This window comes from Hemitrygon akajei, chromosome 8, assembly GCF_048418815.1.
Source record: "Hemitrygon akajei chromosome 8, sHemAka1.3, whole genome shotgun sequence".
NCBI lineage: Eukaryota > Metazoa > Chordata > Chondrichthyes > Myliobatiformes > Dasyatidae > Hemitrygon > Hemitrygon akajei.
The window spans coordinates 128,770,372-128,784,134 of record NC_133131.1 but is presented as its reverse complement, the minus strand read 5'-3'; the positions used below and the strand labels follow the sequence as shown (position 1 = coordinate 128,784,134).

The following is a 13,763-nucleotide window of genomic DNA, read 5'->3' as shown; positions in this document are numbered from 1 at the left end:
CCTGCTGACTGCTCCTGTGGCTCCTCCCACAGACCCCCTGCTGACTGCTCCTGTGGCTCCTCTCACAGACCCCCTGCTGACTGCTCCTGTGGCTCCTCCCACTGACCCTGCTGACTGCTCCTATGGCTCCTCCCACAGACCCCTGCTGACTGCTCCTGTGGCTCCTCCCACAGACCCCCTGCTGACTGCTCCTGTGGCTCCTCCCACAGACCCCCGCTGACTGCTCCTGTGGCTCCTCCCACAGACCCCCTGCTGACTGCTCCTGTGGCTCCTCCCACAGACCCCCTGCTGACTGCTCCTGTGGCTCCTCCCACAGACCCCCTGCTGACTGCTCCTGTGGCTCCTCCCACTGACCCTGCTGACTGCTCCTGTGGCTCCTCCCACAGACCCCTGCTGACTGCTCCTGTGGCTCCTCCCACAGACCCCCTGCTGACTGCTCCTGTGGCTCCTCCCACAGACCCCTGAATAAAGGCAATTGTGTCACTGCACCTCCCACAGTCCAGGACAGACATACAGCATGGGCGTGGATTCAGTTTACTGTTAATAAAAGCCTTTCAGTATTTACTCTACTTCCAGTCTTTTGGAGTAATTGATAGTGCATCATGGAGTAAAGCCAGATCTAACATATAAAGAGGCTTTAAGGAAAGAGAAACAGAATAAAGGGTGTAAATGTAGTAAGGTAGAAGGGCTAAAGTGCTCTAAATTTCAATACAAAAAGCATCAGGAACAAAGGTGATGAACTGAGATCTTGGATACATACATGGAATTATGATGTAGTGGCCATTACGGAGACTTGGCTGGCACCAGGGCAGGACTGGATTCTCAATATTCCTGGATTTCAGTGCTTTAAAAGGGATAGAGAGGGGGGGAAGGGGGAGGAGGGGTGGCATTACTGGTCAGGGATACTATTACAGCTACAGAAAGGGTGGGTAATGTAGCAGGATCCTCTTTTGAGTCAATATGGGTTGAAGTCAGGAACAGGAAGGGAGCAGTTACTCTATTGGGAGTATTCTATAGGCCCCCTGGAAGCAGCAGAGATACCAAAGAGCAGATTGGGAGGCAAGTTTTAGAAAGGTGCAAAAATACAAGGTTGTTAACATGGGTGATTTTAACTTCCCTAACATTGATTGGCACCTGATTAGTTCCAATGGTTTAGACAGGGCAGAGTTTGTTAAGTGAGTCCAGGATGGATTCCTGTCACAGTATGTTGACAGGCCGACTGGGGGAATGTCATATGAGATCTAGTATTAGGTAACAAACTGGGTCAGGTCACAGATCTCTCAGTGGGTGAGCATTTGGGGGACAGTGACCACTGCTCCCCGACTTTTAACATTATCATGGAAAAGGATAGAATCAGAGAGGACAGGAAAATTTTTAATTGGGGAAGGGCAAATTATGAGGCTATAAGGCTAGAACTTGCAGGTGTGAATTAGGATGATGTTTTTGCAGGGAAATGTACTATGGACATGTGGTTGATGTTTAGGGATCTCTTGCAGGATGTTAGGGATAAATTTGTCCCGGTGAGGAAGATAAAGAATGGTAGGGTGAAGGAACCACAAGTGAAGTGGAAAATCTAGTCAGATGGAAGAAGGCAGCATACATGAGGTTTAGGAAGCAAGGATCAGATGAGTCTGTTGAGGAATATAGGGCAGCAAGAAAGGAGCTTAAGAAGGGGCTGAGGAGAGCAAGAAGGGGCATAAGAAGGCCTTGGTGAGTAGGGTAAAGGAAAACTCCAAGGCATTCGTCAGTTATGTGAAGAACAAAAGAATGACAGGAGTGAAGGTAGGACCGATTAGAGATAAAAGTGGGAAGATGTGCCTGGAGGCTGTGGAAGTGAACGAGGTCCTCAATGAATACTTCTCTTCGGTATTCACCACTGAGAGGGAACTTGATGATGGAGAGGACAATATGAGTGAGGTTGATGTTCTGGATAATGTTGATATTAATGGAGAAGAGGTGTTGGAGTTGTTAAAATACATTAGGACAGATAAGTCCTCGGGGTCTGACGGAATATTCCCCAGGCTGCTCCATGAGGCGAGGGAAGAGATTTCTGAGCCTCTGGCTAGGATCTTTATGTCCTCATTGTCCACAGGAGTGGTACCAGAGGACTGGAGGGAGGCAAATGTTGTCTCCTTGTTCAAATAGGGTAGTAAGGAATGTCTGGATAATTATAGACCAGTGAGCCTTACATCTGTGGTGGGAAAGCTGTTGGAAAAGATTCTTAGAGATAGAATCTATGGGCATTTAGAGAATTATGGTCTGATCAGGGACAGTCAGCATGGCTTTGTGAAGGGCAGATCGTGTCTAACAAGCTTGATAGAGTTCTTTGAGGAGGTAACCAGGCATATAGATGAGGGTAGTGCAGTGGATGTGATCTACATGGATTTTAGTAAGGCATTTGACAAGGTTCCACATGGTAGGCTTATTCAGAAAGTCAGATGGCATGGGATCCAGGGAAGTTTGGCCAGGTGGATTCAGAATTGGCTTGCCTGCAGAAGGCAGAGGGTCATGGTGGAGGGAGTACATTCAGATTGGAGGGTTGTGTCTAGTGGTGTCCCACAAGGATCGGTTCCGGGACCTCTACTTTTCGTGATTTTTATTAACGACCTGGATGTGGGGGTAGAAGGGTGGGTTGGCAAGTTTGCAGATGACTCAAAGGTTGGTGGTGTTGAGAATAGTGTTGAGGATTGTCGAAGATTGCAGAGAGACATTGATAGGATGCAGAAGTGGGCTGAGAAGTGGTAGAAGGAGTTTAACTCAGAGAAGTGTGAGGTGGTACATTTTGGAAGGACAAACTCCAAGGCAGAGTACAAAGTAAATGGCAGGATACTTGGGAGTGTGGAGGAGCAGACGGATCTGGGGTACATGTCCATAGATCCCTGAAAGTTGCCTCACAGGTAGATAGGGTAGTTAAGAAAGCTTATGGAGTGTTAGCTTTCATAAGTCGAGGGATAGAGTTTAAGAGTCGCGGGGTAATGATGCAGCTGTATAAAACTCTGGTTAGGCCACACTTGGAGTACTGTGTCCAATTCTGATCGCCTTACTATAGGAAGGATGTGGAAGCATTGGAAAGGGTACAGAGGAGATTTACCAGGATGCTGCCTGGTTTAGAGAGTATACATTATGATCAGAGATTAAGGGAACTAGGGCTTTACTCTCTGGAGAGAAGGAGGATGAGAGGAGACATGATAGAGGTATACAAGATATTAAGAGGAATAGATAGAGTGGACAGCCAGCACCTCTTCCCCAGGTCACCACTGCTCAGTACAAGAGGACATGGCTTTAAGGTAAGGGGAGGAAAGTTCAAGGGGGATATTAGAGGAAGTTTTTTTTTTCTCAGAGAGTGGTTTGTGTGTGGAATGCACTGCCTGAGTCAGTGGTGGAGACAGATACACTAGTGAAATTTAAGAGACTACTAGACAGGTATATGGAAGAATTTAATGTGGAGGGTTATATGTGAGGCAGGGTTTAAGGGTCGGCATAACATTGTGGGCCGAATGGCCTGTACTGTGCTGTATTGTTCTATGTTCTATGTTTACTCTAAATGCAAGTCTTCTGATTTTATTCTTTCACACTTTTTCTGCCTTAAGAAAACATTTGGAATAAAGATGGTCTTTGATTTATTGAATAATTTAGCATGATGTTTAGAACTCTCATCGAATCAACCAATTTTCAAATCATGGTAAGCCAAATATGGAGGGCCAATTTTTTTTCGTCAGAATATAACCTAATGGGAAGGTTTCTGTGAGCTCTGTTATGTACTCAGTGTACTGGAAAGAACAGACAGTGCATGATATCAAATAGTTCTAATCTTTATTTGATGTCAAATAGGCCAAATCCTGTCACATGCAGGAGGCCAACAGGGTACTGAAGAAGATTTCAAAGATTTCAGCAACTGTCAGGGAATTCAAGGTTTCACCTCCCTTCAGGTAAGTCCCATTTTTACATTTCCTTCATTAACTAATTTATTCATCCTCAGCAACACCCAGTCATCTGCCTGACTTCCATCCAATCAACACCTCACTCCCCCTGAACATCTTGATTTAACGTCTCTCCCAAAATACAGCAACTTCTCATGCTTCTTTAGTATGACACTGAAAAATGCCTGCTAGGGTAATGTACTCAGGCGCACACTGAGGTCTGAAATTACAACTTCAGAGAAAAAGTGCCAAGCAATAGTCAGAAGCAAAAACAGAAAACCTCTTTGTAGCCATGATAATTGGTTTGTCTGCAGGAATCTACAGCCTTTAATCTCCATTCCCTTTCAGCCTTTTTGTGAAATATGTTTAATGGGGCCTGTTTTACTAATTGGTAATTTTCCCAGCATGCACTGTCACCTGAGATTGCTGGATGCTGTGGTGCCCACTCAAAAAAGCTATTCTAAGTTTCCAATGAAGTAAAATTATTTTCTACCTCTTGGCCGATCAGTTTTATTTTCTTTAAACCATCTCTGAACTGGCTTGTTTAATGATCTTGCTGTGTCTGAGCTTTCAGTATAATATCTCATGAATATTTTATGTTTAAACAAATATAATATTCATGCAGGATAACTCACCTGTGGCAAGAGATGTAACAATGCATCACCTGACATTGTTCCAACTGCTATACCTACAAAGAGCTGTAGAATGAGCTGGTACGTCTGTTTGCAAGAATTGAAAATGAGTAGGGTGATGCCACACATGGAGCTCACTGTAATTATCAAGACAGCCACTGTACTGTATCCATATTCTAAAAGTAAAAATTAACAAAATGAACATTCCTTTTGAATGTGGATTATATTTTCAAATGTACAAGTACTCACAAAGGTATTGTCATGAAGAAAAGCATGTTATAACCCAAAATATTTAGCAAAGCTAAATTAAGACAGACAGTACTGTATAAAGTAATTACCTGTTGGAATTGTGGCACACCTGTGGCTCTACTGTGTTAGAAGTTTAAGGAGATTTCATATGTCACCAAAGAGCATCAGACCATAAGACATAGGAGCAGAATTAGGCCATTCAGCCCATTGTGTCTGCTCAGTAATATTATCATGGTTGATCCCAGATCCCATTCAACAATATACACCCACCCTCTCGTCATATGCCTTAGTGCCCCAATCAATCAGGAACCTATCAACTTCTGCTTTAAATATACCCACGGACTTAGCTTCCACTGCAGTCTGTGGAAGAGATTCATTACTCTTTGGTTTAAAAAAATTCCTCCTTACTTTTGTTCTAAAAGGTGACTTCTCAATTTTGAGGCTATGTCCTCTTGTTCTGGACACCCCCACCAGAGGAAATATCCTTTCTGTACCCACCTTATCTAGTCCTTTCAGCACTAAGTAGGTTTCAATGAGATACCCACACATTCTCCTAAATTCCAGTGAGTGTAGGCCCAAAACTGCCAAACGCTCCTTACATTCTCAAAATCATTCTTGTGAACCTCCTCTGGATTCTGCCCAAAGACAATATATCCTTTCTGAGAGAAGGGGCCCAAAACTGTTGACAATACTCCAAGTGCAAACCAACTAGCGTCTTATAAAGCTTCAGCATTATCTCCTTGTTTTAAAGTTCTATTCCTCTTGAAGTAAATGCCAACAGTGCATTTGCCTTCTTTACCACAGAATCAACCCGTGAATTAAACTTCCGAGAGTCTTGCGTGAGGTCTCGTAAGTCCCTTCGCACACCTGATATTTGAATATTCTCCCCATTTAGTTAATAGTCTGCACAATTGTTCCTTTACCAAAATGCATTTTCATGCATTTCACAACTCTATATTCCATCTGCCACTTTCTTGCCCATTCTTTCAATTTGTCTAAGTCCTGCTGCAATCACATTTCTTCCTCAGCACTACCTAACCCTTCACCCATCTTTGTATTGTCCACAAACTTTGCCACAAAGCCATCAATTCCACTATCTAAAACATTGACAAACAATGTGAAAAGTAGTGGTCCCAATATTGACCCCTGAAGATCACCACCAGTCACTAGCAGCCAACATGAAAAGGCTCCCTTTATTCCCACTTTCTGCCTTCTGCCTGTCAGCCATTCCTCTATCTATGCCAGTATTTTTCCTGTAACAGCAAAGGATTTTATCTTGTTAAGCAGCCCTATGTGAGGCACCTAATTCAATGCCTTCTGAAAATCTAAGTAAATGACATCCACTACCTCTCCTTTGTCTACCCTGTTTGATACTTCTTCAAAGAATTCCAGTAGATTTGTCAGGCAAGATTTCCCTTGACCAAAACCATGCTGACTTTGCCTTAGTTTATCATTAGTCTCCAAGTACCCCGAAACCTTGTTCTTAATAATGGATTCCAACACTTTCTCAACCACTGAGCTTAGGGTAACTGCCTTATAATTTCCTCTCTTTTATCTTCCTCCCTTCTTAAAGAGTGAAATGACATTTGCAATCTACCGGGACCATGCCAGAATTAAGTGATTCTTGAAAGATCATGACCAATGTATCTGCTATCTCTTCAGTAGCTTCTTTCAAGACTTTGGGTTGCAGCCCATCTAGTCCAGGTTACTTATCCAGTTTAAGACCTTTCAGTTTGCCGAGCACTTTTTCTTTTGTAATAGCAATGACACTCACACCTGCTCCCTGACATGTACCTCTGGCACACAGCTAGTGTTCTTTGCAGTAAAGACTAAAACAAAATGCTTAAGTTTATCTGCCATTTCTTTATCTCCCCCCCCCCCCAATACTACCTCACCAACATCACTTTCCAGTGGTCCAATATCAACTCTCATCTCCCTTTTATTCTTCAAATAACTAAAAACTTTTGGTATCCTGCTTTATAGTATTGACTAGTTTGTCCTCATATTTCACCTTTTCCCTTCTTATAGCTTTTTTTAGTTGCTTTTTTGTTGGATTAAAAGCTTCCCAACCATCCAACTTCCCACTCACTCTTGTTTTCCTTGGTTTTCATACAGCCCTTAAGCTCCCTTGTCAGCCACGGTTGATAAGGCCTGCCATTTAAGAATTTCTTCTTCTGTAGGATATATCTATTCTGCATCTTGTGAACTATTCCCAGAAACTTCTGCCACCTTTGTTCTGCTGTCATCCCTGCCAATATCCTCCTCCAATCCACCTGGGACAGCTCCTCTCTCATGCCTCTGTAATTCCCTTTATTCCACTGCGATACTGATAAAAGTGACTTATGTTTCTCCCCCTCAAATTTCTGTATGAAATCAATATTATGATCACTGCCTCCTAAGGGTTCCTTTACATTTAGCTAACTAATAAATTTGGGATTATTACACAACAACCAATCTAGAATAGCCTTTCCCCTAGTAGGCTTGACTCTTGCAAGGTTAATGTTCATGGCATTTATATTCTGTGTATGAATGATTATGAGCAGAAACATGAACTTGACTTTCCTAAGTTTAGCTAATGTGTAGAAAAGTATGTTTTCTTCAATTGTATGCAGAATCTTTTCAGAATATGGATCAGGATCTGTCAAGAGAAAATACCACTTAGAAACGTGAATGGAGGCATTTTAGTTCCATAAAGGAGTTTTTCAAGAAATATTAACTTGTCTTTTTCTTTTGTGAATGCAACTGGATATGTAATTTATCATCAGAATTTTTTGTTTTACTATAATTTCTATTCCTACTCTGACTCTCCTAATCAATTCTGTGCTTACTGTATTTCTACCCGAGATTAAAATAATGTGTATTTCCTTTTGCCTTTTTAAAAATTATTTTCTGGTTTGCTGACTATGATCTATGATCCTAAAGAAGGGTTTTGGTCTTGAACATCAACAGTTTAGTCTTTTCCATAGATGTTGCCTGACCTGCTGAGTTCCTCCAGCATTGTGTGTGTGTTGCTTTGGATTTCTAGCATCTGCAGATTTTCTTATGTCTCCTGTTATTTATTCCTGGTTGGCTTGATTCTATCCTTTTTAGTGTGTGAGTGCAGTTATACATTCAGATGGTGGGGTTGTTTCTGTGAAGGATACTTGTTTGTGGTTTTGAAATTTCCAAGCTCTTATCCTCTGTATTTCAGTTGCCTGCAGTATTTTCAACCGATCAGTTGATTAACCATCCATATTTTTATTAACAGAGTCATGACCAGAAGCGATGAATATTTAAATTACTTCATTGACTTGTAAATAGAAAAGATTTGAATATTTGAACAAAATGAGTTTCTTATAATTGTTTTTTTTTTAGTTAGGGATTATTTTACCCAAGTCATAGCTTCCTAAACTTAAACTTTGTTCTAAATATTCTCTGCTTTGATTTGTCAGGTAAACACCCACGAACAATGTAAGTTTTCTATTTTTCACGTGAAAATTGAGGTTCTTCGTGAAGCAGGAAGGTGTATTGAATCATGATCTGCTGGCATGCATGTAAACCAAAGTGCTATTCCAAAAAGTAGCTCTACTTCATTCTTAAATATGGACACACTTACACAAAGTTTGTTGGAAATTGAAGATGAGGGGTGGAAATAATGAAATAATGACAAATCCTCTCTACTCAGAATCACTGCTCCATTAAGAGCAAAGTTTGAAACGCTGGTATTTTATAAAATTGCTGTCTGTTTGGTAGGCACCTTTACCACTACCACTGTGGTAGTTTTGACTGCTACTTTACTGGAGCGTGTGTCTAATGGAATCCAAATCCAACTCATTGCAACTTTTTTTCAAACTGAGTTCATATTGGTGAACTGTACAGAAAAATAATACAACCAGACAACTATACTGATTAATTTGTCCCTGTATATGGTTCTGTTCCAGCTGTGAAATGTGGCAGGTTCAACTGTTGAATTTGAGATTCTCCAAATGGTTTGAGATAATAGTTCATCTTTTTCATTAACTGTTTCTTGCTTCTCTATGGACAAAATAGTAAAAATCCATTTTAAGGAAAGGATACCAGATTTCTCAGAATTCTTTCCATGTTGTGAGAGAGATTTGAAGGAATTATTTCAAATAAGTCTGTCAAAGTCTGGCTGTAAGCTTAATTACAAACAATGTGACAAATATGTGCGAGATTAACCCTACAGCAGACAAAGAAAAATTATATATATCAGAACTTGATTCATTTAACCATTTTTGCTTGCCAGAATAATAAAATCATCTTATTTTGTGTAACTTACTCTCAATATTAGTTGGTAAGATGGTGGATTGTGTGTGTTTCCAGCCTCCATATTGGCAAGCTCCACTAAGCAACTGTTGAATAATAGCTGTGCTGATCTCATCAAAGTGGTCTTTTGAAATAGGAGAATCACTGTCATTAAAGAAGATCCTGACAAGCTGGTCAGCAGAAAAGCAAACCTAACAGAAAGGATATGACAGTCAACCCTCTGATCTTCAAGGCTTTCTTAAGGCATACAAGCCACAAATTTCAGTGAGGTACAACAGAAATGATAACCACATAGATATTAGGAGCATATAAAGCTCATAAAATGTTTCTCTTGCAAGGAAAGCATAGTTAAGATCATGTCCTCAATAATCTTTACCATTGGATAACCTCTTAGCACCTTCAGCCTGATAGAAGTCATCGGAGTGGCCCAGGTTAGTTAGAGCTGGAAAGTTGACCGTATCCCAATTTCCATTATTTTAGTGGGCTCTTCCATCAAATTTAAATGAATAAAACACTGATGAACTGTTTCATTGACAACAAAGATGGGCAGCAAAAAGTAGTTGAAAGAAGAATATCAGTCCCATGATTTACTTCTGAATCGGAGGGTGTGATATGTCATGATTAATTGATTGCTGATTACTTTCCATTTTTAATATTTCCTTATGAATTATTATAATATTAAATGTAAAATTGTCATTACAACATAATACTTTGTGGCATCATGGAATATCAGTATCAGAGTCAAATAAGAGAAGACATTAAAATTTAACTCAGGGGGGCAAGTATTGATTAGAACTGTGTATTTTGTTTAGTCGGTGTGGATAGGTCTGTATCAGCCTTGGACATCTGCACATTTTTCCCCATTCTTCTTGACAAAACTGCTCAAACTCTGTCATATTTCTTGGGGATCGTGAGTGAACAGCACTTTTCAAGTCCAGTCACAAATTCTCAATTGGATTGAGGTCTGGACTCAGACTTTGCCACTCCAGGACATTAACTTTGTTGTTTTTAAGTCATTCCTGTGTAGCTTTGGCTTTATGTTCCGAGTCACTGTCTTGCTGGAGAACAAATCTTTTCCCAAGTCACAATTCTCTTGAAGACTGCATCAGGTTTTAGTCTAGGATTCCCTGTATTTTTCTGCATTCATTTTACCCTCTACCTTTAGAAGCTTTCCAGGGCCTGCTGCAGTGAAGCATCCTCACAGCATGATGCAGCCACCACCGTGCTTCCGAGTAGGGATGGTGTGTTTTTGATAATGTACGGTGTTTGGCTTATGCCAAATATAGTGAGTAGTCTGATGGCCAAAAAGCTCAATTTTGGTTTCATCAGACCCTAGAACCTTCTTCCAGCTGAGTTCAGAGTCTCCCACATGCCTTCTGGCAAACTCCAGCTGAGATTTCATGACAGTTTTTTCAACAGTGGCTTTCTCTTTGCCACCCGCCCATAAAGCTGTGACTGGTGAAGCACATGGGCAACAGATGTATGCACAGTCTCTCCCATCTCAGCCACTGAAGGTTGTAACTCCTCAAGAGTTGTCAAACCTCTCTCAGAGCCTTCCTCACAAGTCCCCTTCTTGCATGGTCACTCAATTTTTGAGGATGGCCTGCTCTAGGCAGATTTACAACTGTACCATATTCTTGATGATTGATTTAACTGTACTTTAAGGGATATTCAGTGACTTGGAAATTTTCTTGTATCCATCTCCTGACGTGTTTATCAATAACCTTTTCGCAGAGTTGCTTGGAGTGTTCTTTTGCCTTCATGGTGTAGTTTTTGCCAGGCTACTGACTCACCAGCAGCTGGACCTTCCAGATACAGGAATATTTGTACTAAAATCAATTGAAACACCTTGACTGCACACAGGTCTCCAAAAATAGATCTCCATTTGAATTGAATTGATCTTATTTCTTACATCCTTCACATACATGAGAAGTCAAAATCTTTACATTACGTCTCCATCTGAATGTGCAATGTGCAAATTATAGTAATTTGTAACAAATAGTACATACAGTAAGATATACAACAGAACAATTTAACTAATTACACTCTACGTGATTTCTAAAACCAAATGATGATTTGGTGAGTCATATTAAACGGAGTGAATACTTATCTAAGTATTATTTTGTGTTTTTCATTTGTATTTTGTAGAGTTCTGTTTTCACTTTGACATGGAAGAATCCTTTTCTGTTGATCAGTGTCAAAAAAGCCAGATTAGATCCACTGTGATTCAGTGTTGTGAAACAATAAAACATGAGAACTTCCAAGGGAGGTGAATATTTTTTATAGGCACTGTATATAAACTTGAAAGAGTGCAGCAAAAAAATTACAAGGATGTTGCCAGGGCTTGAGGACCTGAGTTACAAAGAACAGCTCTGTAGGATTTTATTTCTTGGACAGTAGGAAAATGAGGGAAGATCTTGTAGTGGTTTGCAAAATTGAGTGGTGTTGATAGGGTGAATGCCTACAGGCTTTCCCCCCTCAGCTGGGTGAGACAAGAAGTAGAGATCATACTATGTGTAGGGTGAAAGGTACAATATTTAAGGTGAATCTGAGGGGGAATTTCTCCATTCAGATCATGGAGCGAGTGTGAAAAAAGCTGCCAACCGAAATAGTAGGTGAGAGTTAAATTGTAACATTTAAGAGAAGTTTGTATAGCTACATGAATGAGAGAGATAGGCATAGATATGGTCCAAGAGCAGGTAGATGAGACTAAGCAGAAAACCAGGAAGACATGGATCAGATGGGCTGAAAGACCCTGTTTTTGTGCTGTAATACTCGATAACTCAATGATATGGACCAAACACAGGCAAAAAACATACAGTATGCTTAGCATTTTGGTTGGTGTGTATGAGTTGGTTGCTATACTGTATAACAATGAATCTATAATTTCACAGAACACAGGACAGGAACAGAAAGGTACGGAGTACATAGCAGTGGTAAAGAAACATAAATGGATCCAGACAGAGTAGGCCAGAAGAAATCCCAGAAGCTAATGACTGCATAAATATGTGTTTATGGAATACTTGTCCCTACCTTGTTTAGAAGCCAGTGAAGCACTTTGTTCTATGGCCTCCAGTAGAGTGTGGGAGAATACCATTATTAATTTATACAATTCTGATCTTCATGCAATTTATACAATTCTTGTCTTCAAAGATATCATGGGATTAGATTCAGTACAATAAGTGTCACCAGACTGATGTGTATATTAAGGCATCTGAGCTATGAAGAAAGGTTTAAGAGCCTGAGATTGTTTACTCTAGAGAAGTAAGGCCTAAGAGGAGATATTATTCAAGAATTCAGGATTCTTAAGGATGAGATAATTTGCACATGTTCACATTGCCAAAAAGACTAGAACAGAGGCATGGTGCTACAATTGTGCAAGTCGCAGGATAGACTAGATAGACACATTTTCACAGAAAGTAATGAATGTGGCGATTGGACAAATTACAAGTATTGTGCTGGCAGACAATATGGTAAAATGCAAGTAACCTGAAGGTGTGGGAAGTTAGTGATACCAGCCAGAGGAATTGCAGAGTTTTTTTAAGCTATGAGCAATTCATAATGGTAATTTATTAGTCGTTTGTGTGTAACAACTGAAACAAGTAAAACAAGGAAAATTCCAATGCAGCATGATGCCATCTAGCTAAAGAAAAATAGTTTGGACAGTTATTATGTTTCCTTTACCTTTGCCCAAGTGAAGCTATCATCAGATAAGAGATCACAATGATGATATTGGTTTTGCTTTGTTCCAAAAAGTAGTTCTCTGGAGCTTTCTAAGTGCTTTGCTCCTCTGGTTCTGTGATTTTCATGGTCATGTAAAGGCGATGCATAATATCTTCCCAGGCCAAGCTGATGAAGGAGCTGTTTTAAATCTGGATGAACAAGGAAAACAGTGCCAACAACACAGTTAATCAACCACTGAAAATGTGCAGCTTTCCTATCTGGAACTGTACCTTCTCAAGTCCATCTGCTTGGGCTGGCCAGATAATGTGAGATCCCACATTGCAATAGCTCATTATCTTTGGGTAGGCAAACAATTAAAAGACTCTGACTAGTTCTGATCTAAGACATTGGTTGAGATCCTATTCATCTTGAAAGACTTCAGTTTCCATTCAGCAGGTCTGTTACAAAATCACACTGCCTGCACAATAATTGTCAAAGTTTGGTAATGCTACCAATCCATCTTTATTCCACACTGCACCATTTTACCAGAAGAAAACCCTTTAAATCAGATCCAGAATATTAACCATTTTAGAGCTTATTCAAGAGTTACCTGAGCTTGTATATTTTATTTAATATTTCAGTAGTTACGAACAATTAAATATGAGTCAAATTCTTTGAATTAGTGAGTGAGAAAGTGGCATCATTGCAAGGTGGAAGCCACTTGAAAAGAACAAGTCTTGTTGGGAGTGAGTTTCATTTGAGCCAATAAAAAGACAGGAGGTGAAGGGGAGCAGCCAATGTTGGAGTGGGCCAGTGTTAGAGTGGTCAGGCTATGGATCAACAGGTGGAGGCTAAGGGTGCTGAGACTTTTGACCATAATATTATAAGACCATAAGTCATAGGAGCAGAATTAGGCCATTGGGCTCATCGAGTCTGCTGTGCCATTCCATTATAGCTGATTTATTAACCCTCTCAATCCCATGTTCCTGCCTTCTCCCTGTAACTTTTGACAACCTGACTAATCAAGAACCTA

At 40.4% G+C, this 13,763-nt stretch overlaps 1 protein-coding gene across 1 annotated transcript in view; it reads right to left on the bottom strand.

Moving 5' to 3' along the window:
• The window catches only part of LOC140731463 (zinc transporter ZIP12-like), a 69,375-nt gene that overhangs the window by 35,618 nt on the left and 19,994 nt on the right, over positions 1-13,763 (bottom strand). The window contains exons 5-7 of the mRNA XM_073052950.1: positions 12,752-12,939; positions 9,081-9,258; positions 4,556-4,728 (exon numbers count right to left, since the gene is read on the bottom strand). Coding sequence (XP_072909051.1) covers positions 4,556-4,728; positions 9,081-9,258; positions 12,752-12,939 — 539 coding nt within the window. The remainder of the gene's footprint in view (positions 1-4,555; positions 4,729-9,080; positions 9,259-12,751; positions 12,940-13,763) is intronic.